The 27,534-nt window shown below is 44.0% G+C and overlaps 1 protein-coding gene across 4 annotated transcripts in view; it reads right to left on the bottom strand.

Annotated features, from left to right (window-relative positions):
- Window positions 1–20,659: 20,659 nt before the first annotated feature.
- MYOF (myoferlin) overlaps window positions 20,660–27,534 on the bottom strand; it is a gene marked incomplete at both ends in the record, with an annotated part of 129,506 nt that continues 122,631 nt past the window's right edge. For all 4 annotated transcript variants that reach the window (XM_084246103.1, XM_084246102.1, XM_084246105.1 and 1 more), the window contains 5 exons: window positions 20,660–20,698; window positions 21,324–21,471; window positions 21,831–21,940; window positions 24,357–24,547; window positions 26,448–26,547. In XM_084246103.1, the coding sequence (XP_084102229.1) occupies window positions 20,660–20,698; window positions 21,324–21,471; window positions 21,831–21,940; window positions 24,357–24,547; window positions 26,448–26,547 (588 nt within the window). The remainder of the gene's footprint in view (window positions 20,699–21,323; window positions 21,472–21,830; window positions 21,941–24,356; window positions 24,548–26,447; window positions 26,548–27,534) is intronic.

Raw genomic sequence — 27,534 nt, 5'->3', positions numbered from 1 at the left:
CCTTGTGACCCTGCCCAGTTCTATGTCCTGAAAACTGCTTGGCTGGGGCTGTGGAGGAGGGGACCCAACAGCATGAGGAGGAGAGAGGTACTGCTGGCTAGTCCTGCTCAGTAGGGGGGTGATTATTGAGGTGCCCCCCTCCACTTGGCACCCACCTGTGGCAGACGCTCTACCAAGTCTTTCTTCTTCCCACCCTGCCCAGCCCAGGAAGGAGGTGGAAATAATTAACACCTAGGTGGAAACTCTTTCACAAGGGACTGTGAACATCTCTATGAATTTGCATTTGAAATCTTCTGCACTAATTGTGGAATGCAAGCCTTTGTCTCCCCTGAAAGGAAGGACAGGCCTTGGAACCAGGTGTAGGATGGAGAGAGTCCTCTCTGTGTAGGGTCCCCCAAAACATTCTAGCTCCAAGACTGGTGCAGATGAGAAAACCAAGTTGGAGGAGTGTCACCCAGAAATGTTGACTTCCTCCCCTTTTCCCCTCCCCACAGGTTTCTGGAAATAAGTTTTGTGGCTTAGTGGCGGTGGGAATGGGGGCTCTGTAGCCTGTCAGTGACCTAGGCCCAGCTGTCTCCTCCCTGAGTCAGGAGGCCCAGCCTGGTACCCTAAGCCACAGGACAGCTGGTTTCCATGTGATGGTGTTTGGGAGCCTGGAAATAGGTCTGAACCTGCTGAAAAGAGCAAAAAGACTCCAAAGAGGAGTGACTACAAGAGTTGAGAGAACTTTTCAATTACTGATTAATTTTTTGAATAGGTAGAACATTCACATAAATTCAAAATATTCATAGTAGAAAGCAAGTGTTCCCTTCCCCGTAGACAGGCCCCCGCACCTCTGTCTGTGTGTGTGTGTAGGTCTCTATGCACACTCTCACTCATGTTGCTGGTTTTTTACAAAGCAGTGCTTTTCAGCCTACTGCTTGCTGTGAGCCCTGTTCATGTTATTCATTTCTTTGTGCGCGACCTTCTCATCTATAAAATTGGGATAATAAAATGATCTCTTGGGACTGTTGTGAGGATTAAATGAATCAATTCATGTAAAGCAGTGTTTGGCACAGAGAAAGCACTATAGAAGTGTTAGCTGTTCTAATTATTGTTGTGGAGATAGAAAACTAGTAAAGAATTTTAGCCTGTGATCAGCCAAGAATATTGTAAGATCTGAATCTTTGTGTTTTAAGGTATGTAAATTCTGTGTGTGTGTGTGTGTGTGTGTGTGTGTGTGTGAGTGAGAGAGAGAGAGAGAGAGAGAGAGAGAGGGGAGGGGGGGTAATTAAATGTTATTAGAAAAACCGGTGATTGATTCTGAGATTCTGATTCTGGAATGTAGAAAACATGATGAAAATATGACAACAAAAACAACTTTTTTTTATGCTAGATACGACTCAGACTCTCGACACACCTTATTTAAGACCTACAACCAAGTCTTTGGCCAGGAATTATTATTGTAGGGGTGGAAAGGAACTTCCCCTCTACCCTTGTGACCTCTTCTTGGGTTATTGAGAAATCAAATTAACATCAGCTAGATTAGCAGAAGAAAAGAGTTAATTTCATGTGTGAAGAATCTATATGAATGTAGACTCTAAAGTCAATGAGGCAGAAGGAAGGTATACGTCCTGAACTGAGGAATGGGATTGGGTCCTAGGGCTTCAAGGAGAGAAGGGGACCACATGACGAGGAGAGGAGGACCATTATGATGACTACATGCTCTGGAATTAGATCTTTGTGATGCCATATGAATAGGTTTCTCCAATAGAAAAGTTATTTCTAGTTAAAAAACAAACTCAATTCTGGGTACTATCCCCAATTTTCATTCTTTTAGGGAATGAAAGTTTCTCATAAGCCTGCAGGGCCTCAGTTGACCTTACCTTGAAATAATCCACATGCCAAAGTGACATGTCTTGGGAAAGGCTATTCGAGACATCTCTAGGAGGCCTGTCCTTCTCTTAAGGTTGTCACTGCTGTGTTTGCTCACTCTGCCCCAGTTCTTCAGTGGGAAAAACCCCAGGCACTGCCTGAAAAGCCAGGACACCTCACATTGTGTGCCAGTCACCCTCCTAGAAGCAACCAGATACAGAGGTCCCCAAGCCTTCTAAGCCTCCATGCTGGCTTTGGGAAGGGGGAGGTCCCTGGGCAGGTGGCATCCTGTGCTCCTACACTTGAGGAGATTCATCATATGAGTCACCTTGTCATGGGGGTCCCCCTCCTCAGGCCCCTTTCCAATTCCTTAGCTCAGGATATACATACCCTCATTTTGCCCCATTCCCTTTAGACTCTAAATCCATGCAGATTTCTCTATACATATGTAATTAAATTTGCTCCATTCTATTAATCTGATAGTATATTGATTGCTCCACCAGCTCAGGAAGAACCAAGGGGTTAGGGTGAGAGTTCTTTTCCACCCAAACATAAGCAAATACAGAACAGAAAATTCTACCGATGGATGGTCTGATGAAAAAGGTCTGAAGAAAGAGTTTTAATGAGCTGGAGTGGTGCCATTGTGAGTTCTGCCTCGTGTTTGCCCTGGCTCTTTTGTTCTGTGAACTGCCTGGTCACCGCTTTTGCCTATTCTTCCATTGATTGTACTTGTAGATCTTGCTGATTGGGGTGTGCTCTTTGAAAAACAGGAAACTAATCTTTTACCAGTCATAGATTGCAGACAATTTTTCCAGTTTTTTAAAAATCTTATTTTGTTTATGGGATTTTGTTTTTTGCATACTTTTATGTGGTTAAATGTTTCAGTTGTTTCTTTTGGCTTCAGGGTTTCATGGCTTGCTTAGATAGTTCTTTCCCACTCTTTGATTATGCATTTTACATGTTTTCTTTGAAACATTTTATTATTTCCTTTTCAAAATTTAAATCTTTGATACAATTAACGTTTATTTTAGTGTTAAGGATTGAGATAGGGACCTAACTTTGTTGCTTTTTTGAACTATTCTCTGTAGTTCCCAAATCATTTATTAAACTGAAATGCCACTTTTATCATAAACTAAATTTCCATGTCTATTTCATTTTATTTTATGGTTCCCTCCTATTCTGTTCAACTGTTACTTTCCTTCACTGTAATCTGTTTTAATTATTGTCACTTTGTGATACATTTTAATATTTAATAGGAGTAATGCTACCTTTTTTTTGTGGGTTTTTTTTTTTTGGACTTTTCCTAGCTACTTTTACATGTTTATTTGTCCCGGAAAATATTAAACATTTTATCCCTTTCTCACTTCCCCAATCCTCTTGGCATTTTCATTCTAAATGTATTGAGTGTATAGATTGAGAGAGAATGACATCCAAAAGAAGGACATATCTTCCCATTTACTTCAGTTTTCTTTTTCAAACTTCCGTATAGCTTGAAAGTTTTCTTCTGATAATTTCTATAGCTTCTGTTAAATTTTTCCCACTAAATGTTCTACTTTTCGTTGCTATAGCAAATGAAATAAGTGCTTTTCATTTTCTAACTGACTGTGCATCTTAAGGTCAATCACTGGCCCTCTCTAGGTCTCAGTTTCCTCTTCCATAGAGAAGGGAGCATATTTTTAGGATCTTTTTACCCAAAGTGAACCAAAGAGGTTATGAAGTAGTCAAATGTATGCAAGAGGCTGGTCTTTTCAGGGGGCAGCTTTGCCCTCATTGCATTTTCATGAGAAAGACCCAGGGTCATCTCAGTTTCTCTGTTCCCAGCTGTGCAAACAAACACCTGGGTCAATCCTAATTGGACCCTCTGTGAGTCCCCTGCCCCCTGGGAGGATTCACTAAGACGCCACTGTGCCCAACTCTGCTCTCCCTGCAGGATGGACGCCCTGGGACGGGCAGTAGCTTTAGTCCACAGCAGGCCACCCTTTGGCGGGCAACTCCCTTGTGCCCAGCACCGTGCTGGCCTCTGGATGGGGCTGTTGGCTATTTATCTGAACAGGTAGCAACTGCTTTGAATAAGTCACACATCCAAAAGCAATTTGCTCTTTGGGGTGGATTCTGAGTTTGTTTTGGCCTCTGTGGACCCTGAGCAAATGAACTAGTCAAGGGCCTTTTCTCCAGGGCGCAATGCAGACACACTCAAAGGCATGTGGCCAGATGCCAGGTGACATTTGGTAGTACAGGAGGGAGAGGCTGTTCAGAGAGAGGATTTCTTAGACTATGATTCTTAGAGAGACTGAAAGTGTCAGCGCTGGCCAGTCTGTGAATGGCCAGTGCACCTCCCACCCCTGGGGAATCTCTTCCACGCTTTCCTGCTGCCCATGCACCCCACTGTGTTGATGACTGGGTGACAGGCTCACACTCCCTGCTAATTCCAGGAGGGACACATTTACACATTTACCATTTAGCCTAATTGTTTCTTTAATTGAAAGTCGGCAGATAAGCACATTTTTCTTTCCCATGCAAAAGAGGCTGGAAGGAGAAGAATGGAGCCAGTGGCATAAAAACAAATGCTAGCTTTAGCCTGGTTTGGGGAAAGAAGGGCTTTGTACCCCTCTGTCCTTGCATCATAATGTATTTGAGTTACTTTGACTGGTGGGGGTGCTTAGTTAGCCAAACATCTTAATAGGATTGAAGCGGGCTACTTTCAGGCCTTGTAAGGAAAAGAAAGGACTTGTGGGCTAAGCCCTCTTTTCTTTAAGGAAACAGCCTCCACACTTGTGCAGGCCAAAATAATTAAGTAATTAGCAAAGGCATTTGTCAAAATGCCCAGTGGGGCTGACGAAAATGACAGCTTTGAGCAGAATGAAGAGCTTGTAAATAGCATTTTCTCCGGGCTCTGAGCTGGGGTCAGACCTGGAACCTGTAAGGAAAATGCCCGCCTGGGACTCCAGGGTCCCAGCTCAACCTTTGGGGTTCAAGTTCACTTCCCTGTGGCAAAAGCCAAGCTCCTATTTCTAAGAAGGCTTTCTTGAAAGGACTTTGGAACATCAAAGGACTCTTCACACGCAGCAAGTCAGTGAAAAATAAGGGAGTCATTTTCCTTTTCAAAGGATTGAGACCATTAAACAGCCAAGTCCTTGGTGGAAAAAGCATTTGTGGCTTATTGAAATTAAAAGACTGGGGAAATAGCTGGAGGTTGTAAGGCGGTCATCCGCATCAACAGTGAACTGATTCTGCACCTACTGTGTGCAAGGCAAATTCCTGGGTTTTCATAAAGCTGTGAGAATCACTACTCTTAAGAGGCTTTCAGTGTTTGCTGTTGTAGGTGGATGAAAGTTCGTAAGTTAAGAGAGATTCAACACAAGCAAAACATAACACTTTAGTAACCCCCCCTTAGGAACTTTAGGGTGTCAGGCACATGATATCTCATTCAGTGCTCACAACAACCTGATTGTTTTCCTCCTTTAACAGATGGAGAAACTGAGGCCGAGGAAAGTCGGGCGACTTAAATTGAGGGGCAACGTAAAGGAGTGATTGAGAGCAAAAAAGTCTAAGGACCTACCTGTGTAGGTCAGAATGAGTAAGAAGTGAAAAATGATGCTTAGAGTTAGAAGAAGGAGTTGTTGGTAGCTGTAGAGTGCCACTTAAGTAAAGTGAAATGGGAGGTCAGACATGGTGAGAACAGGGTGAGAAACACAGCCATGGTGGAGGAAGGAAGGAGAGATGCATCATACTGACCCCATTGGGGAAGTCTCCTGGTCCTGGGGGGATGATCTGAGCAGGTTTGTAAGCTGAAGCCAGAGGCTCTGAGACAGGGAGAGTTTGTAGATGCCAGAGACGGAGGGCATATTTGGGAAGACAGGTCCTTCCTGGAATAGGTGGCCCAGAGAAGGACCTGCAGCTTAGAGGCAGGTAGCCTTGTGGTGGCAGGGGTGCTCACTGTTCCTAAGAAACGGGAAAAATGAAGGCGCAAGTGTGTAAGTTACTGTGGTGTTTGAGGTTGGAAGGGAGGAAGTTGATACAGAGGTGCTCTAGGAAGGAGTGAGCCTCTCTGGGAGAGAGGACTCAGGAAGAGGCTGACATGGGCACCTTCTAGGGAGAAGGTCACATTGGGTCAAAAGCCAGTGGAGCTGGATAAGGGCAGTGACAGGTGGCAGTTGTGGCCACAGGCAAGAGCTTAGAGCCCCAGAACTTGGAGGCAGAAACTTCCCAAGGGCTGAGGGTAGGGGTGCCCAGATTGGGGCAAGATAGAAAGTCACAGGATCTTAAGAGATCACAGGTCAAGAGGGAGCCTCTCCATGAGTAAGTGAGGTCAGATACTGAAGTTTTCCAGGAACAAGGCCAAGGAGGATCGAGAACACATGAGGTGACAACCACGTGAAGTGGTTGTGCGGGCTTCCGATGGGGTGAGTTTGGGTGGTGGTGGTGGCTTAGCCACCTGGAGTCCCGAAGGACAGAGAATAAAACTTGTGTCTTCTTTAGAGGTGGCAAGAAATAATGGGGCTTAAGGGTCAGACTAACCAGGCATCTAATTGGGATTCTCAAGCTGTGTGGGCTTGAAGTCACCCGGTATATCTCTGAGTTTTGAAACTCATCTACAAAATAGAGAAACCACACCTGCTTGGGTGCGTGCACTCGTATGTGTGTGTGTGTGTGCACACATGCATTAAGTAAGGTAATGGAGGTAAAGAACCTGAAACACAGCCGGTGCTCAGTAAGTGACAGCCATCAGGTATGACTGTGCTGGAAGAAGTCCCAGGTCATCTGGTCCAATAGCCCAGGAAAAGGAGGCCCAAGAAAGCCAGATGGGGGAAGGTGACAGCGCCCCCTTGAGGTCACACAGCACAGGACTGCGATGGAAACCACTTGAGTGTGGATGCAAGATGGAAAGAATTCCGGATCTGTGCGGTCCTCAGTCAGGCTCTGGTGTGTGTGTCTGTGTGTGTGAGAGAGAGGTAGGCCGCAGCACACAGGACCAGAAAGCTTGCTTCCATGTATGACATCTTCCAGCTAGCCACCCAGCACGTTGTCTGTAAGTGAAGGTGCTTTGTCCATTTGCCCCTGAGCTACGTTCCTGGCATTGGCCTCCCTCTGTGGAAAGGGAGAGCCCAGGTCTGATTGCACCACTGGTCGCTCAGTGCGGGCCTGCGTGGAGTAAGCTCTCTGTGCAGAGATTAATTTGCAGCTGACAGTGCTCACCTCTGTGTGCCCTGATCAGAGTGGGCTCTGCCTGCGCCTGCTGGTCAGTGAGTGAATAGACTCTTCTTAGTTGGTAGTGGCGACTCGGCTCTAGCCAGCTCTGCCCTCACTTGGGAAGATGTGTGGGGGTGTGTGGGGGTGTGTGTGTGAAGTGTCCAGGCTCGGGAGTTTGATAAATGAGCATTAAAATCCTACCTTTATTGCTTAATACACATAAGTTTCTCCAAATGCTTATTTTCACATCAAACTCCACACTGATAAAGTGAGGTTAAGAATCTTTCACTTTCCTTGAGGATGCAGTGATCTTCGGGGAAATGTCAGCCTTGCGTCTGGCTGACACTCTTCAGCAACAGTGGCTATTTTTTACTGTCACCAGCTAGCACTGAACACAAACTCAGCATCTCTTCATTTGTCTAAGCTGAGCGCCTCTCTTGGCACACGTTCTGGAAGGTGGTGTGAGGAAGGTAAGGCCCAGGAGATATAACCCTGCTTCCTACCTCTAAGTCCCACTCCATGTCCATTTGGTTTGGTGCTTAGGTGAAGGAACCAAGCAGACCAGTACCTAGTTATATCTCTCAGCACCTTCAACCTCAGATCTGTTTGTCCTGGTGTGGTGGCCAGGTAACAGCTTGCTGCGAACAGCCCTGGTGTTTTGGGGTGCTCATTGCTGACAGGAGAAACCCTCTGCATGGAAATTACTTTAATTTGCAGTTGACAAAAGGCAAATTGTTGGCATTTTTTGCTTGGATCCTGGAATGCAACCTTGCCCAGCTGCCCCAGACATTCCAGGTGACAGCTTCCATTGGCCCAACCCAGATTTCTAGCTTAGAGGAGGGGGAGGAAATAAGTAATTTTACAGGGCAAAATACCCAATCATGATTTAATTCTACCAGCAATGTCACTGAATTCCCTCCCACTCTTTTTTTTTAAAGATTTATTTATGCATACAAGAGCTGGGGTACAGACCAGAGATATGGGGGGTGAGAGACCCACCAGAGACAGAGTGGGAGCAGAACAGGCGGATCTATTGAAACAAACTATTAACGGGAGCCGCAGGCGAGTCAGGAGAGGTCTGCTGTTCCATGTGGGTTGCTCCCTGGCCCAAGATCGAACTCGTGCTGCAGCAGCTGAGGACAGCTTCATAGGTTGTGTCTCAACCCCTTGTGCCACGAGGGAGGGCCTCAGTACAGATTTATTGAAGAAATGAATGAGAGAATGAATGCATAAGTGGTTTCCAGTTTTTCCCAAGGTCAGAACATCTTTGTCTGTTTAGTCATAGGCTTCCATGACATTTCAGAAGGAAGGGCATCCTTTAGCTGCATTGCTGGTCACCTGCCATTTAAAATATGCCCCAAAGATGCCTCTCTGGGGCCGGGTTGCTTGGAATGCAGCTGAATGGAATGCCGGTTGGGCAAACTGAGAACCTGAGGCCGCTGCTGCCATCTTGTGGATCGTATCTGGAATACAGGAGAAGCGACTACAGGGGCTTCTACACTTTATCATTTCTCCCAAAGAGATCTTATCAATTCTATAGTGGAATATTCTCCTTTGCAGTGCATTAAGATATATTTCCTGAGCCACACTTAACCTATTTACATTTCTCTGTTGAAATCATCAACATCATAATTATAATAATAGCAACTTCTATTTATTGCTTCTAGGCACAGTGCTAAGTGCAGTCTGTTGATAAACTTTCAAAAGCCTATGCTACTATTACCATCTCTAATGTAGAGAAAGAAAATTGAAGCTCAGAATGGCTGCAGATTTGTGTCTGGCTAGTAATTGGGAAAAGAGACCCAGGACTGGATCCTAGTCTGACTCTGGACCCATCTTATCTTACCTTGACTCTGGACCCATCTTGTCCTACCTTTTCCTTTATTTCTTCTCCCCTTTCTAGCCCTCTATTGTGACAGTGCATCCATACCTGTGGTCACACCAGAACTTAATGACTTGTTTTTGTGATTGCTTCCCCCACAGGACACTCAGTACCCTGAGAGTGGGTCAGGGCTGCTGAGTGCGGGAATTTCCTGTATCTCTGTGTACCAGCTGTGCACCGGGCCCTGTGCTTGATTAGGAGAATAGGAAGGTCTCTTACCCTGGGATGCAAACACGCCTCGTGTATGTGGGCCCAGGGGAATCATAAGGCTAGGGGAGAGACATGGAGTTCGCTCCTACAATGTCATCTGTCATGAAGACTGACAAAGGTAGATGGAGGGATTAGTAATTACTTACAACCTTATTTTTATTTAAACCAGCCTCTCTAGCACAGCTCAGGTGAACCTGAATCATTTATTAAATTTGTCCCTCCATGTGTCTCTTTGCTCCTGACCTGGAACTCTTGACATAGAGATATCCATGTGAGAAGCAGTTTACTTGTAGCTGGAGAGCTCTTTGCTCCTGACCTGGAGCTCTTGACATAGAGATGTCCATGTGAGAAGCAGTTTACTTGTAGCTGGAGAGCGGGGTGGAGGGTGAGCAAGTGATAGCCTGTCTTTGAGGTTCTCTAGATGGAAGGAGTAACCATATACTCCAGAGAGCCAAATTTAAGTTGGATTACCCCAAATATGTTCTATGCACTTGATAAAAATTCATAGTAGTTTTCATTTGATGCAGTCCTGGACAAAGAGTCAAAATCTGATGAAAATAAAAGGTTGTGAAATACAATGCAAAAAGTAGAAATAAGTTATAAATTAAGGCAAGAATCTCTAAAAGCTATTAAATTGAGCTTTGTGTATACTCCCTGTGCATTAGGGCACTTTGGGGTAAAAGCACAAAGTAAGCATGTGTTATTTCTTGGTAGAGGCAGAACTCAGTCTGGACTGCTGTCCGGTCTCCTTTGTTCAAGAACCAGGAAGGCACAAGACCAGGTGCTTCAGGGATGTGGAGACAGTGGAGACAGTAAGGCAAATCTTTGCTCTTGTTGGGGTGGATTGCTCAGCTCAAAATACCAGCATCATGTGAAGTGATGCCTGCAGGCACCAAGACAGTGTGGAGAGATAGGAGGTACAGAGGAAGAAGGAGCTAGAAGGTGGGGAGGAATAGCGAGGATTGGGGGAGCAAAGAGAGGAGAGAGACACTAACGGAAGTGATAGAGATGAACCCTAGAGACATTGAAAGCCTCCTGAAGGGTTCACCCCAGGGGCCTGAACTCAGCTCAGACAAACCAGTGCCCTCTGTAGGTGCTTCCTGAATGCCTGGCAGCCACCATCAACCTTGCTTACCACAAGGATTCTCACCAACTTCCTGTGTGTTTCCAGCACGGGCATCTGCAGTCTGTGGTCAAGAGTGTTTCAAAGGAACAGACAAAATAACACCAAACAAACCCTAGAAATCTGACTGCAGAATTGATGCTGCCAGAAAGGGAAGGTGGGGAACAAAATGGGGGCCCAATGGACTGTGGTGGAGATTTTTTTTTAAACATTTATTTATTTATTTATACAAGCACTGGGGTATAGTCAGAAGCGTGGGAGGGTGAGAGAATTCACCAGAGCCAGAGTGGGGAACAGAACAGGCAGACTGATGAAGTACACTGCTGAGGGGAGCAGTGGGCGGCAGGAGAGGTCTGCGTGCCATGTGGGACCCTTCACCTGGCAGCCGGGGATTGAACCGGCGCTGCAGAGGCTGCTGGCAGCTTCGCAACTCAGTGCTCAACTGCTGCACCACCGGGGAGGCCCTGTGGTGGAGATTATTGGTGCTTTGCTGGTGGGCTCCACGTGATAATGTACATTTGAAGACATGTGAAACTATATCCCTACATCACATACGGTTACCTCAAAGGTATAGAATTATTTAAAACAAAATGTTGTGAAGGGAGCATGGTGACTGTTAGTATTCTCACACCACCACACTGTTAAATGTGCCAGCCTCCAGGCAGCAGGAGCTGGGCCTGCGACCAGGTCTGCAGTGAGAAGGTGAGTGGGACAACTTGGAATGAGAAGAAACCTCCAAAATAAGTGAGAGGAAGACTGAGAGCAGGTGCCAGGCCAGGCTTGCATCCGCCTCTCTGCGGAGAGGATGTGGCTTCCACTCAGTCAGGCAGGACTCCTGGATGCCCTCCCCCCGCTGAATGAGGACTCCAGGGACTTGGTGGCCCCTGTCAGCAACAAGGGGCCTGAGGCCAGACCTCCCCAGAGAGCAGGTCTTTGGTCTTTTGACCACCTAGCTCCTTATTAAAAGTTTGGTGCAAAGGAAAGAATTTAAGACTTGTATTCTCTATAATAGTTACATATGTCAGCCATTAATGGCCTCCTTCAAAGAATTGTGCATTCCTATCATGCTCTGACTTTCATTAAAAGTCATCACAAGAGGTATTTCTGCACTTTACAAATAATACCATCACCAGTTAAGTGGACTTAAATAGCAGGTCATGCACTAAGATTCTGGTGAAACATTTCAATCCCCTTTTGGTATAAGAAATAACTTTGTTTTTTCCCGAGGTCCTGGTTTTGCTTTTACTAACAAGGGGAAAAGCCGTGTGATATTTTTCTCTTTGCCTTAGCTTCCTGGATGGTCAAGTCACTTTTTAAGCCTAAATAAGAATAATTATGTTGACTTGGAGAATTGACGTATTTGTTTTTCTTCTCTTGCCCTTGTTTAACTTCATGAAAAGTTCATTTGTTTGGTTCTGCTACTCTCTGTCTCTGTCTCTTTCTCCTCCTTTTTTTTTTTTTTTTTTTTGGTGAGTTAACGCAAAGTGCCTCTTCCTCTTTTGAAAAAGAATATGATGAAGTTTAATATAAAACTTGGTGAGGTTTCAAGATGGATTGAGATCTTAGTTTACTGGTTGGGGTCTCCTGCTCAGGTTATTTTAAGCACGTTGAGAGTTCTTTAGCAGAATTCACATTTTCTAAGTGAGCGGCCCAAGTGCATGCTCTTTCTGAAGGGTGTTGGAGGATTTCTCTGCCTCTCCAGACACAGAGGGGAGACTATTGTCCCCATAGGAGGTCCTCTGAGCCTACCCATGGCAACCTTGACATTAAGGACTAGCAGCCCCTCCCTTCTTCCCCGCTCTGCTCTAGGGGGTCCAGTAATCAGGGCTTGGGAAGGCACCCCACAGGGATGGAGAGTGGCTAAGGGATGGCCAACAGTTCTCACTAGAACCCTCTTAGACTCAGCTGGGGGGTGGTGTGTAAATTGGTACTATATTTCAGGAAAGCAATTAGCAATTTGTCTCAAGGGCTTTAAATATCCTCCTGCTCTTTGGCTCAGGAATTTCCCTTCTAGGGATTTAACAAAAAGAACTAATGAGAAAGTCATTCATTCATTCAACAATGGATAACTACCGTGTCATGATCTTGGTTGGATGAACAGGATAAACACTGTCCTGCCTTTATAATCCTAACCATTTAATAGATCTAAGGGCCCTGAAACAGAGACAGAGATATTTGTCCATGAATGTTTAAAGCAGTGCTCCTTAAAATAGCAAAAGATTTGGAAACAACATATGTCCAATGATAAGGGATTAGTTTAACAATAATAAATCCAGGTGATGGAATTTTAAGTGGCCGTTACAAATTGTTTTTTTTCCATGATGTGGAAAAATGGTTATGAAATATAATTTTAAGAGGTGGGAGAAAAGTAATAAAACTGGACAGTTGTGAAAAAGAGTCCAGGGAAGTTCTGGGGGAAGGATCCCAAATTATATCTTTACCCACCCCCCAAAAAAAAGACTGGAAGGAAGTATGGAAAATATTCGCAATCGCTATCACATGACAATGAGATTACAGATTTAAAAATATTTTTTATGCTTTTTGGGGGGTTCCAAAGTTTCTGTAATAAACATAAATTTACTTTAAAATCTTAAAAGCAATAATCAGAAAATTACTAGTTGGTATGTTCAGGCCTTCTATACTGTAGAGATAAGTGGGAACTGTTATCCCTCAGATTCCCCCAATCTGCAACATTCCTTCCTTCTAGCATCTCCCTCCAGGGCTGATGCAGGTCTGCATCTGGGCCTTCTGTATACCCACTGCATCAGCCAGCGGGAGCCAGAAGTGGAAACTTACAAGTATAACCAGAAAAGTCAACTGGTTTTACCCTGGAAACCCTTCCCTCATTTACTGGGACAAGTGTGCTATAGGATTAAGCAATGGAATGGAATGTAAATTGCAGTAAAAATAGAGTCCTTCAGGCAAAGAGATGTTGTCATTATATAATTTTACTTAATCCTTAAGTTTTTGGTCCCGTCGTTTGATTTTGTTAATATTTCGTCTGACCTAAGTCATTTAGTAGGATCTCTGCATGTGGGATCAGGAGATACAGTGATTCTGCACTTCAGAATGTCTGGGACTAAATCGTGGTTCCACCTCTGAATTGTTGTGTGACCTTGGCTAATGACTTAGCCTCTCTGAACCTTCCACATACACAAAAAAAAGTACAACATATAACTTACCAAACTGGGAAGAAATTAGATAAGGGAGACGTGCCAAGTAGCTCATGCTGCAACTTGGCTGTGGCTTTCCTTGCCCGTTTGGGCTCAGGGGTACACTGGGCTCTTCCACGCATGGGGTGAACCTATGTAAACTGTTCCTCGGGTTTGGGCTGGCCCATGGGAGGCCCTGCTGGGACAGTGTGGGGCAGGAGGGAGGAAGAGACAAGGCTGTCCTTCTCTTGCTCTGCAATGGGCAGTGCTCCTGGCAGTTCCTGCATTACCTCTGAGGAACCTGTTCCCACAGAGCAGCCATCTCTCGCTCCATCTTTCCTTTCTAGTGGGGCTTCCTTTTGAAATGAGTCCCCTCCGCCGAAATCTCTGATGTGGCCTCAGTTTCCTGATTAGACTCTGACTCTCTTCTGCCCTTTGCTCCACCTGAGGCTTTGAACAAGCACATTCAACAATTTTTACATTTGCTGTGTGTGTGTTCATAAGAACCTCCGTTGTGAGTTCGAGTTTCTCCCCAGTGTCCTGTCCAATGACCTAATTGTTTTGGAAGAAGTTAACTTTTAAATGTTTTTTTTTTAAATTATGTAGTGATATAAAGAATGATAATACAATGAATGAGCACCCCTCTATCCATCACATAGTTTAAGAAAACAAATTGCTGAGGGCTTCCCTGGTGGCCTAGGGGTTAAATCTCAGCGCTACCACCAAGATGGCTGTCCTTAGCAAAGTGGCCTGAGTTCGATCCCCGGCCAGGGAGCTACCCACATATAGCACAGCAGACCTCTCCTGTCTTGCCCACTGCTCCCCTCAGCAGCATATTTCAGTGGACCTGCCTGTTTTGCTCCCCACTCTGTCTTTTAATCCTCTCGCCCCTCTTACATCTGGCCTACACCCCATTTCTTCTACACAAAAATAAATAAACATTTTAAAATGAATAATGAATAATTACAATAAATGAATAATTCTTTAAAAAGAAAACAAAATGCCATTAACTTCAGATTCCTCTGTAAACCTTTCCCTGTTTTCCTCTCCCCTCCCGCTCCCCAAAGATCTGCACTCTCCTGAGTCTGTCACCTTCTTACCATTTTTGGTAGATTTATATCACATCTCTGTCCCTTAAACAATAGAGTTATTTTAGATGTTTTCACTTGGGAAATGGAAGGAGTGCTGTAGGTTTGTCTCTCTTGCTCGTCCACTAGCATTGTTTCTAGAATCTATTCATATTGTCCTATGTGGGCAGCAATTTGTATGTTCTCCTGCTTTGTAATATTTTGTTCTAGAACTAAGCCTCTGCGTTAGCCAACCTACCACTAATGGCCTGGGGTTCTCTGGTGTTTTTCTAGTTCAGACATTCTCTTCAATCTGTGTCCCTGCAGGGCCTACCTGCTCGAGGGCATAAATTTAGGAGTGGCTTGCAGGTTGCAGGTGGGCCCTCAGCTCCCCCACCTCTGGCCTACACCCTAGTTCTATGCAAAAAATAAGTAAAATCTTTTTTAAAAAGAAAAGAAAGTGTTTCCACAGTGTTCCTTCCAGTTTGCACCCCCACCAGCTGTGTCAGAAGAAAATAGAGGCTGTTCCTGCCCCTCGGGAGTCTGTCAGGGCAGTCTTTAACATTTTTTGCCAATCTGGAGGGTGGAAAATAATATCTCATTGTAACTAATTTGTATTTTCCCTCTTACTTCCTGAGTATGAGTTTCTGTCCATATTGGCGGTTTGGATTTTCTGTTCTGAAAGGAGAAGATTTGAAAGGAGCTGATTGTGTTTCTCTGGAACCTTGGAATTATGGCTGATGGGATTATCTGGGGAGGGTGAGGTGTGTCCAGGAGGGAGAAGGTTCTGCCCTGAAGTCTCCAGTGGAGCAGGGCAGGGGCCTGGCCACCAAGGCAGAAACTTGGAGAGCCCTCCTCTGGTTACTGTGACTATAAAATGGATCTAGGCCCTGCACTCCGCATCTTGGGCGGCAGGACAGGAAACCTTCCTGAGGGCCTGCTCTAAGTATCCACTCACCTTACCATTTGTTGGAAAAAACCCTAAAAATATTATTTTTAATATATTTTTTCCAACATATAAATAATTAGCAGCTAATTGTAAAATGGCAGTTGGGGCCAAACATACTGAGTCTCGGGCCCTGGGTTTAGCCTTTGCTTTGGTTGTGAGATAGTATTCAGCCCTGGGCCAGACAGCAAGTATTACCTGCCTCCTGAAAGACTGGGTTGGATGGTAAATGAGAAAAAAGGATCCCTAGCTTCCTGGAAGGGTCTTTCATTCTGTTGATATTTTTTTATTGTGGTGAAATATGATAGCATAAAACTTGGCATTTTTAAGTGTACAGTCCAGTGGTAATGAACATACTCACACTATTGTTCTCATCACCATTTCCACATCTCTTCTTGCAAAACAGTAAGTTCTGGTCCTGCTCACTCCAGTCCCTGGCAACCACCATTCAACTCTGTCTCTCTAAATTTGAGTACTTTAGATACCTCATGTAAGTGGAATCATACCACTATTTTCATTTTGTGTCTGGCTTATTTCACTTAGAATAATGTCCTCAAGCTTCATCCATGTTGTGTGTGTCAGAATTTCCTTCCATTTCAAGGCTCAATAACTTTCTATCGTGTATATTACATTTTGCTTCTCCATTCATCTTTCGATGGACATTTGGGTTACTTTCACCCTTTGGCTATTGTGACTAATGTTGTGAAGTTGGGGGGTACAAATATTTGAGTCCCTGCTTTCAATTCTTTTGAGTATATTCCCCACAGTAGAATTTCTGGATCATATGGGAATTTTATGCTTAATTTTTTGAGCAACTAGCTTATACTCTTATCTGCTTGCTCCAATTAGAAATGTGCTGTGTGCTTAGAACTGGGGGGGGGGGGGGGAGGTTGTCATTATTTTGGGTAATGGAAGTTCACATCCTTTCTAAAGCTATAGAACACATCTGTCACCATCTAGCCTGTAAATGTTTGGAAGTTCTAGTCTGATGATGATGATGATGATGACGACAAAGACAATAACTAAAATAGGGTGAGTGGCTACTTTTGTACCAAGCTCTGTTCTAAACACATCTGTGGATTTTAAATCACTTTATCTTTCCTATCCATTCCCTGAAGATTATTGTCCCAATTTTACAGATGAGAAAATTGAGCCAAAGGCAAGCAGAACCATAAAATAATTCTGGGAAAGACATAATTTCTTAATTCAGAGCTTACTTTCACAAATGAGGGGGGAGCGGAGATGCCCGAAGTCCCTGTTAAATTGTGACTGGGCTGGGGTGAGCTCACAGACTCCCAGACGTCTGGATCGCCTGCCCCCCTGCTCTTGCCGCCTATACGACAGGATTCCATCCATTTATTTTGTTTATCCTGTTGACCCAGGTGAGACCTCATCTGAGAAGCAGCCGTGCTGCATTGGAATCCAGCTGGATATTCCTGGTCCTCCTCCTGATAATTACAAGGGCAGGACTTAGCTGAAATATGATGGGGGGAGGATTACGGGTTTGGCTGTAGGATTTTGTGAAAACACATGGAAGTAGTACATTAATATTAGTCAAGGGCTGAATGGGCCTTTTAAAGAAGTTGAGATAAATTTTGGCAAAATCAGATTGCCCCGAGTAGCGTTTCAACTTACTGCAAGGGAGTCACTTTAAAAATTACGATTTTTCTTTCTTAAGTTTATTTAAATAATACAATTCTGGAGTCCGTACCTCCTACAAAGTTGCACCCTGAAGTTAGGAGTTTGACTGTGCAGATGGCGGGCCTGTGTTTTTCATTATGTTCCTCTTCTCGTTAGATTTTGCCGTTAGTCCACGTTACATGTTTCTCTGGTATTTTTCTTCAACTTCGTGAACTCTGGCATTTCATTTCAGGGATGTATATCCCAGGGAAAAGCAGCCTCCCTTTGATCTTTCTTGGGACTCCCTTATGTTTAACCTAAGAAAGATTAGGGAGTTGCCACTCAACGCTGAACAAACACAAAACTCAGCTGCAAAGATGGCGGTGTTTAATCTATTTACAACATCGACTCCATTATGAACTAATTCCGCATCAAGCCGACTTTGAAAAGCATTCTTCAGAATGGAATTCCCCTCTGCCTCGGGAGGCTGCACACATAGGATGCAGAGAACTGAACGTATTGGCCTCACAAAGAAATGTATTTGGCATGAAATATTTCAACTATAGAGAGTTTTTAAACTTGGAAATCATTCTCAATGTTGGTTCTTCATGGGGTAGCCTAGTTGTACTTTCTCTGAACTGAAGAGCAGTTTCTGGGAAGCATACTTGTCTTCCAGTGGTGTTTGTAGGAACATCTGCTCAGCAGTGGTGGAAAAGTCAGCCCCTGTCTTTGGACAAACAATCTTCTGACTCAGGGTGAGGGCGGAGGGGCAAGGAGCTGCCACCAGGCCAGCACCTGGAAAACTAGAGTGCTCAGCTCCCCTCTGTTCCCTTTCCAAAATGGGTCTCAGAACTCTGCCCACCTTTTCAATAGCTCTTTAAAGCAACAGACAAGGTCTAGTCGTGACATTTCCCACCAGCCTTAAAATGAGAAAGGAAGAACAAAACAAGACTGAGAGTCAGTCTGTCAGGACTTTCAGTTCCCTGTCACCCCCGTGGCATTGATGGAGATTTATTTTCCTACCGCACGCTCTGGTGTTAATGGTGGCACTTGCTCGAATGAGTTAGGACTAAGTGTTATTTAATTCACATTGAAGCGACAATCTGACTGAACTGTGATTAGTTCCAGCTTTTTAGCTATCATTTATAGGTCACCAGGCGGCTAACAACCTCAAATGAGGGACCATTATCTTTTGACAAGATGAAGCTTTTTCTGGGGGGACTAGGAGGCGGAGGAGTGCTATCCAGAAAGTCATGCTCAGTAGCCTCTCGGGGAATTATTTCACTTCTAATAATGCTCTGCCACCATTTACTCCAAGGGCCCGCACTAGTGGGTTCCAGTGAAGGGCGCTGAGCACAGGCGGAAATGACATTGATTCTCATAGCTGTTCATTTACTACCCAGCAACTGTTCCGTGCACCATGGGAAAGTGTATTGGTGGGGGTCTCTGGAATGAAGGTTAATATTTGGCCTGCACATACCAGTATGGCTGTTCAAGTTTCATTTGTAGCAGCCATTACCCACTGGGCTGGGATGAAGCAGCTGTTCTGTTGGTGCCATACTGAGGGTTAAAAATTCCAAATAACAACTTTGCCTGGGACAGTGCTAAATGGCAGAGCTTAACTTTTTCTCCAAAAAAGAAAATGCTATTTTAAATAAAACTGTCATGAACTCCTGACAGTGTTATTATTTTGGTGCATTTCCTTATAAACACATATTTGGGTTCTTATATATCAATAAATCTGCGTTTTACCTTCCCCTACCCTATATACCAGTATTTCAATATGTCAGTAACACATTTTTTAAAGTAACATGTTTTCATCCTTGCACCATTGTGTGGGATTTCACCATATATTCAGCCATTCCCCTATACTTGGGTGTTTAGGTTGTTTGATTTGTGCATTATAAACAGCTGTGACATGTTTTTGTACATGAATCTTTGACTGATTATTTCCTTCATGTTAATACTCAGGAGTATGTTCCTGGGTCAAAGAGCACAGTCTTTTAAAAGGCTTTTAATATCTTTTTTCCAGAAAGTTTGTCCTGATATGTTATCTTAGAAGATTGAAAGGTCATTTGGGCCCAAGAGGTGTCAAGGAGAAAGTGGCATTTGACATAGGACTTTGAGGATGGAGAGGTGTGCTGCCAGTTGAGCTGTTCCAGGTAGGTGATGCCATGGTGGGGAGGGGGGAAGGGGGGAGAATACACATTGCCTAGGGGAATGGTGAGCCTTTGAGGGTGGACAGGTGTGCTGGCAGTCAAGTATTCCAAGTGGTTCCAGATAGGTGATGGCATGGCAGGGGTGGGGAAGGATACACACTGCCTGGGGGAGTGGTGAACATTCTGACTTAGCCAAACTGCACCTCTCAACCTTTATGTGTAGTGAACACACTTTGAATAGCAGGATTTGGGGCAGAACATTGAAGGATATCAAAATGTTCAAAGCATGACACAACTCGGCGAGCGATTAACACCAGGATTATCACCATTGCCGTATAACATTGTAAACATCCAAAAGCCTGGCCATTCTTGCCCCTGGGTTCTGTATTATTCTTTGAGTAGTACTATTGATGGAGTCACGTTGGGTAGTTGCTGTCATTTCATTTTTGACATCTTAGCTCCATGCTCCTCTTGACTGCCCTCCCTCGCACTGGGGGGATAGTACTGTGCTTAAGAGAAGCGACAAGGAAAGAACACAGGCTGCCTGGGTTCAGATTCTAGCTCTGCCCTTTAATGGTGGTGTGACCTTGGGCAAGTTATTGAACCACTTTGTGCCACAATTTCTTCAACTGGAAAAAGGAGATAATAATGTATTTGACTTTATAGCTACCTTGAGGATTAAATGAGTGAATGCACATAAAGAACGTAAAACAGCAGGTTGCCCAGAGAATTTATAACAAATGTTAGCTTTTATTATTTATTATGATACTCCATTCTATTATTTTATTCTCTATATTAACCTTGTTATTTGTTATGTTAACCCACTGGTCAAGATTTGACAGCACATGCAGGAAGGGTTTATGACCAAGTAGAATACTGTGGTATTCCATCCATTAAGACCCAGAGGTTAGAAATAGCTTCTTCCCAACTCAGCCCATAGTTAGAACAAACAGCTGTGTCAAAGAGGAAACATTTTTATTTGTGTTTGTCACAGAGGTCGAACAGAGTGTCATGTCATATGGACATTTATCCATATAAAATATCATAACAAAGTTTACAGGAATAAATAAGAATTAATAAAGATTCTTTTTTGTTGTTGATTATAAGAAGTTGTTGATTATAAGTCCATAAGAACTTTATGGACTCAAGATGCCAAAAATTTCAAATTTGATTTCAGCAATTTCTAAAAATTGACTTAGATACACATAAAAAATGCTTTTTAAATGGAACCAGCCATCTTGAAAAATATGAAAAACATGGTTAAACTTTGAATACTTCAAAAGATAACAAGATAAAACAGTTGCTTTTCGGTTTCATTTCCCAGTACTAGAACCTCTGGAAACTGAGAGGCCTTGCTGACATTATAGTTCTAGACACAAACAAAGTTACTCCTGATTTTGGGCCACAGGCAGAGGCAGGATTCCCTCATTAGAAGATAATGAAGTCTTTGCTTTCATTATGCATTTGGCCTCACAATCTTCATTGACAAGTAGTTCTGGAAACGACAAAGAAGCAGAGTTAAAATAGCTACATATTAAAGTTAGGGTTTCTCCCCCAGTGACTGGAGCCTCCCATCTGTAACTGGAGTGATTAAGGGAAACTTAAGGAGCAGGTTAAGTGAGTTGGGCCTGGAAGAATGAGTAGATTTTGACAGATAAAATATGAGCAAAAGTATAACACTGGCAGAGGCTCCCCTGGAAGTTTAGAGCAAAGCTCATTTGGGGAAGCCAACAATCTAGGGGTTTGTATAGACCTATAATAAACCTAGATTTGGGGATCCATGAGTCCTAAGACAAAGAGTGATGGTGCAGGATGGCGGGGAACAACAAAATTTGAAGGCAGGAAGATCAGATGGAAATGCTGGCTGCCGTCCAACACATAATGAGAGGTACCTGAGGGATGCCCCTAGAATTCCTAAAGCCAAAACTGTTTTCAGACCATAAAGTTTTGCCTAAATTTTGTGAACCCCTTTCAAATCACAGGACACGTTAAGCTTTCCAAAGCCTGAGGATGGTAACTCCGCAACTGCTGAGTAGGTTCATTCTTTGGAACAGCAAGAAAGACAAGTACCGAGTTAGGTGACCCAAGTAATTCCCACACAAAAAAGGCAAGGTGCTCACTGGTAAGGAGTACAGGAGCACGGCCACAAACAGCAGCAGGATCAGCAGGATCAGCAGGCCAATGATGACCCACTTAAATCTGCGCCACACGATGAACTTCATGGTCTTACATGGGTTGGTGAACCAGAGGAAGGAGGTTTCTGGCCGACTGCAATGCAAAGACATGGTATTGAGAAGGACAGATATTTTACCACAGAGCATCACAGTCGGAAGAATAATTAACAATATTTATAAGTCAAGAAACGATACTATTCCCCTTGGTGGCTGAGAAGACTAATTTTTTTATAGTTTCTTAAAATGATGAAGACACATTGGACTTTGTTTCAAGAGAAAGGAGAATGTTTAAAATGAAGCTATTGCCAGCCTCCCCACCCCCACCCCCCACTATTAAGCACAAAATTAGAAGGACAACGGCTAATCCATTCCATTAAGCCCACTGGAAGGGGGGCTTTCAGACTGCAGGTGTTTGGGGATCAGACAGCACTGAGAACAAAGAAGGCCTCTCACTTTGGTGGGTCCAGCTTCGGGTTCATGTTGGGTTCATCTCGTCCCTTCCCGGCTGGCCTCTCGTCGGCCTCCTTCTCATTGAGGACTTCCAATGTCATCTCTACTTTCCCCTTCATTAAAGCAGAACCGGTTAAACACATGACATCACGTTTCACAAATATTTTCACTTCAACCCAATGAGTATTCCCCAAGCAGCCATTTTTATTCTTGTAAAACAATCTTTAGATTGCTTTCAATTTTCCTCAAGCGATTTCATCACATTTCCTCTTCCATGTGTTTCTGAACTGACTACGTGTGGGAAATGAGGGGACAAATTGCTCTGCCTGCTCCCTGATCCCTGCTTTTCATGCTCTGTATCTCCGTCACTCTAACTTCCTCACGTCCATCTCCTGGCTGCCTCACACACCTTCCTTTGTAACTGCACTTGGACCCAGATGAATGTCAATGCTGCTAATAACAATATTCAACATTTATGAAGTATTCATTGCCACTTACAAAGGAACCTGCATGCTCAAAGATTACCCTGGCATCCCTACTATGTAGACAAGGCTAGCACCTAGTAGGTACAGTTGAGTAAGTGAATGAGCTAACACTGCCTCTGTGCTGACCGGTCCCTGTATGATGCATGGCCAGTGTTCAGGCCTTCAATGTGGGTAATCTCCTGTAATGCTCACAGCAACCCTAAGAAGCAGGTATGGCTATTATCTTCCTCTGCATGTGAGAACACTGAATTGAAAGATGCCTAGAATCTTGTCCAGTTTTATAGGCAGGTGTAACTAAGGTTGTAACAGAATTTCTAGACTTCACAAAGCTCACCTTCAACTTGAGAACTGTGAACCCTAACACTGTTTGGGCTGTGGGGTACAGATGACTCCTGTGTTGATAAGTTGGACAGAGTTAAGTGTCTCCTCTGCAAGGTTCTCCCATCTTCCAAGACCTGTTATTTTAATCTATAAAATGGAGATAATGTCTACTTCATGGAGTTGTCATCAGAGCTCAAGGAGACTACGTGTGAATTAATCTACAGTGGCAGAGAGTAGAGACGTGGTTTCCTGGGCCAGAAGTGGAGACAGTGATGCATTGCAAGGTGCAAAAGGTAAGTGGAGTAATGGGAATATTCCAGATCTTGATTCTGGTGGTAGCTTCACAAGTGTGTTCATCTGCCAGAATATTGCATTGTGTACTTTAAAAGGGTGCAGTTTCTATTTACAGTAGTCAAGCCATGGAAACAACCTAAGTGTCCAAAGACTGATGAGTGACTTAGGAAGATGTGGTGTAGATACACAATGGAATACTACTCAGCTATAAAAAGACATAAACACTTGCCATTTGCGCCAACATGGATGAAACTGGGTTAAGCTAAGGGAAATAAGTCAAAGGAGAAAGACAAATACTGGATGATGTCAATATAGAGAAATGAAACAAAGGTTCAGATAAAAACAAACCAATAACAAACCCTAGAAACTTGACTGTGAAATTGAGGCTACAGGGGCTAGGGGGGAGGTGTGAGAGCAGAGTGGGGTGGGTGGGAGCACGATAGACTATGTGGGAGGATGTGGGTGCCTTGGTGGTGGGTGTGGTGTGATGGCTGCACCTGAAAGGTGTGACCTTGTACCTCTGAATTGTATAGTGTTGCAAACCAATGTTGCCTCAAAAAAATAATTAAAAAATACAAGGTGCAGGGCAGGGGAAGGAAGAGGGATCAAAACAGGGGAGGAAAGACAGGTGCTGAGGAAAGACAGAGTGGGTGGTTTGGGAGCAGTGGCACCCCTTTCTGAAAACAGGATTTGAATCTTCAGAGAAAGGCAGGAGCTGGTACAAGCACAAGGGACTATGGAGATGGAGCACGGGTGAATTGGTGGTGGGAATTTTATAAGGACTGCACCTGAGAGGAGAAAGCATACATTGTACAGAAAGGAAAAGTGATGTAAAAAATAAATATGTATATATATATAAAATAAAAAATACAAGGTGCAATTTATGTAAATTATACCTCAAAGATGTTTTTAAAATAAGATTATGAATGTAAGATACTTAGCCATGATCTAAAATGTTAGCTATTATTAATAATAAATAATAATTGGGCAGTCTTTGTGACAAATCATGGTAACCCACACTTCTGCTTTTACATCAAAATATATCTTGAGTTCTCCAGACTTGCTTGTAAGTTATGACCTTGTCCTATAGAAGTCAGCTCTCCCTGTTCCTTCTACTTTTTTTAAAAAATGAGATTATTCCTTTTTCTGTACTGAATTGTGCTGGAAGCTCTTCCCCATGAAGGAGGGTGCTAAAGGAAGACAGTGCAACTCCTGGGGTTCCCTGTTTTTGAACCATTCCAATCCCTCCATCTTCTACTCAACCCCAAAAGTCTTCTCACACTTTACCCACCTTCTTTCATAATCCTACATACAAACCATTCCCATAACTTAAAGTCCCACCAATTTAACATTCCTTCTCTGGAATAAGCCTGTTGATAGAAGGCAAAGCCTAAATGATAAAAGACCCCGAATAAGGAATTACTCATACAGCCATCACGCGGGCGCCATCCTTATCTGCGTAGCACGGCCACCATCCTTTCATGGACTTCTGCTCAAAGAGTGAGGCAGTTTTCACTTTAAGAGGGTCCATGGCTTTGAGGTCTGGAATCATATCCAAATTGCATTTCTCTGATGATTTTGCAGGAATGATGGTGTGATGCAAATCAAGTTCCAGGAAACCTGGCCAAGGAAGCATTCAACCCAAATAAGCATCAAGTGGACCAGCCATTGTTCTCAAGTAAACAGAACGTTCTCGTCAGAAAAGAAGCAGACAGTGATTTTGAACAGGTAATAAGTGAGTTAGAGAAAGGGACCTGGTGGATATTTCAAGCCTTTCCATATAGTATCTGTCCACTGTCCTGCCTCTCACACATGTCTAGCTGTTTTATTTCTCAAAGACATGATCATAAACAGAGCTCTTCCACAAGCACAAAATAATCAAATATTTATAGACAAAATTTCCACAGAACTTGGATTTGAAACTTGCTCATTTTGGTTCTGAGCTGTAGTAGACACAGTTGCTTATTTGGCTTTGGGTGAAGACGACTAGTACTTGGAACATGGGCAGCTCCACAGTATGGTCACGTTTAAGACTCTCCTAGTGTAACCTCAGGGACAGGAGCTTGACACAGAAAACAGCCGCTCAACAGAATATTCTCACAGTAACTAGGAACCCAGATCAGGGCACCTGGAGAAGCACATTTTCCCTTCCTTGACGTGAGGTACTAATGCTTATATGCTTTAGCATAATTGCACACTCATTTGTTTGTTCAGCTCTTATTAAGAATCATTGCATTTAGTGCAGGGAGGAGTAAAGGAATAAAAAGTAAAGTAAAGGCACAGGTATATTGGCCACTGGGGTCTCTTTATCAGGAAAGATGCCCTGGAAGTAAGGTGTTATGGAAGCAGACAGAGGATTTAGGGGTACTATAACAGATTGCCAAGAGAAAATGGAGTCTGAACTGGCAAGTAGCAGAGATCATAAAAGTGACAAAATGAATGTACAGGATAAAACAGATTAAATTGTTGGGACTGGGTGGAGTAAGGGAAGAGGAGGACCCATAGAGGACTTTGGGGGCTTTTGTCTGGGTGGCTGGACAATGGGGGGCCATCAATAGCAAAGGAGCTTCATGAGGAGAGCAGGTTTGAAGTCAGGAAGAAATGCCGAGTTTCATTCCAGCCATGGAAAATTTGAAGTTTATCATTTCAGTCATGATCAACACAAAGGTGAAGGCTTCTGGTGTGGAACTGGGGATAATCATCCTAACAGTTGTTTTTGTTTTTACAAAAATGAGATATGATCGATATGGCAACATTGTGTAAGTTTAAGTTATACATGGGCTGATTTGACACATTTATATGTGCAAAATATTTCATCATATGAGTTTCCAGTTCTTGTAGGTCAGCCATCTTGAGGGGTCCAAATACACCTCTTGGTTTAGGGGTCATACATAAGTTGGAAGAGGTGAGAGTGGGTAAGTCACTAAGTGGCTGGTGAAGAACCCAAGAACCCCAGGGAAGATGAAGGCCTGAATTTAAAAATCCAAGGGCTGGGAGAGTGAAAACCAAGAGAGCGCTGCACCACTGGACGGGCCTGACCAGAGCATGTGTGTAGCAGGTAAGAGCCAGCACCTGAGCCACAGAGGAGGCTGGGCCTGAGAGAAAGAACAATGGCTGGGGGGTTAGGAGACTTGGGTAAGTTTTGAGAACAGTGTGGGAACCAATTCTGAGGTGCTGAGGAAAGACAGAGTGGGTAGTTTGGGAGCAGTGGTGCCCCATTCTGAAACAGGATTTGAATCTTCAGAGAAAGGCAGGAGCTGGTACAAGAACCTCATGGGGCCCTCAAGAGTAGACAGAACCCCCATGAAAAGGGGGGACATTCCCTGTGCTCACTTTCCAGGGGCCCTGAGAGAATGGGGGGATGGGCCACAGAGATTAGAGGACATCCAGCAGTGAGTGTGCCCCCTGCCCCCAGCTACCCACAGATATCAAGGATTTAAATATTTGATTCCAAGTTTGAACTGATTCCACTCATTCCAAGTACAATTTTTTAGGGGAAAGATCCAAATGGAAGCCCTACCCAAATAGTCGTCCAGAGAAAACTTGTCATTATCCCATATCTGAATGATCAGTCTGGGTGGGACTCGAAATTCAGTTTGGTCAATACTCCAGAAGTGTTCCTAAAATGACAAGAGAAACAGACAAACCAAATTAAGCTGATTCATGGGCTCTGAAACTGTCTTCTTGGGCCCAAGACTGGGACCTCTTCTCTCCCTTGGCTTCCATTCCCTCCCCAGGACTCCCCTCCACCCCATGTCTGTGGAGTTGGGCTCCCTAGGAAGTCTCAGGACCACCAGCTGGCTGATAAAAAGGATGTCTCATGCAATTCCCAAACAGAAGGACTTCCGTCATGGTCCTATCGGTGTGACTTCCTGCTGCCACTCCTGGGGCTTGGGAAGTGATTTTTTTCTCCTCCTGAAAACCACTACAGGCTCCTTAGATTATCCTCCTGCTGGGGTGTCACTTCTGCTCAGGGATCTTTCCACCCATCCCACACAGATGTCTGAGCACACTCATTTCATCTGGGGCTGAGAAGACAGAAGCCCAGAATGAACTTTAATCAATGCAGAATTTAAATGTCCTGCCAGTTTTAGTTTTGAAAACTATTGCTGGATTTTATGTGCTGTGGTCTCCTAAGACCCCCAGATCCCCCTATTAGAGTGATATGGAGGAGGACTGGGTGACAATCCACCTAGTTCTCACCTCGGGGCCCTGCTTTTTCCTGGTCTGTGTTAGCCAAGGATAGCAACACCTCATAGCCTAAGTACCCCTTCGCTCCTAAGAGAAAGTGAATCCCCCTACTGCTTCATGAATTTGAAGGAAGATGATAGGGTTGTTTCTTATTTTTCAGATGACATTCCAGGAATGTTCCCCTTTGCAGGGCTCGGAGGGACTAGGTCTGAGGGGCTGGGAAGCCCACTATGCTGTTGTCTGGCCCTGCCTGTCCTGTGTGGGGTTTGGCTACAAGTGCTCAAGTACCACTCAGGGTATGGAGAGTCCAGCTCTGGATATCAGTCAGAGAGGCAACTTAGTTCTACCTAAAGGCCTACCTGACCCCAAATCCCTTCTCCCTGCCTCGCCATCTGAAAGTGTGCATAGTTCAAATC

The sequence above is a fragment of the Talpa europaea genome, assembly GCF_964194135.1.
Source record: "Talpa europaea genome assembly, chromosome: 10".
Classification (NCBI taxonomy): Eukaryota; Metazoa; Chordata; class Mammalia; order Eulipotyphla; family Talpidae; genus Talpa; species Talpa europaea.
Note: the sequence above shows the minus strand (reverse complement) of the source record. Positions and strands in the feature narration are given on the sequence as shown.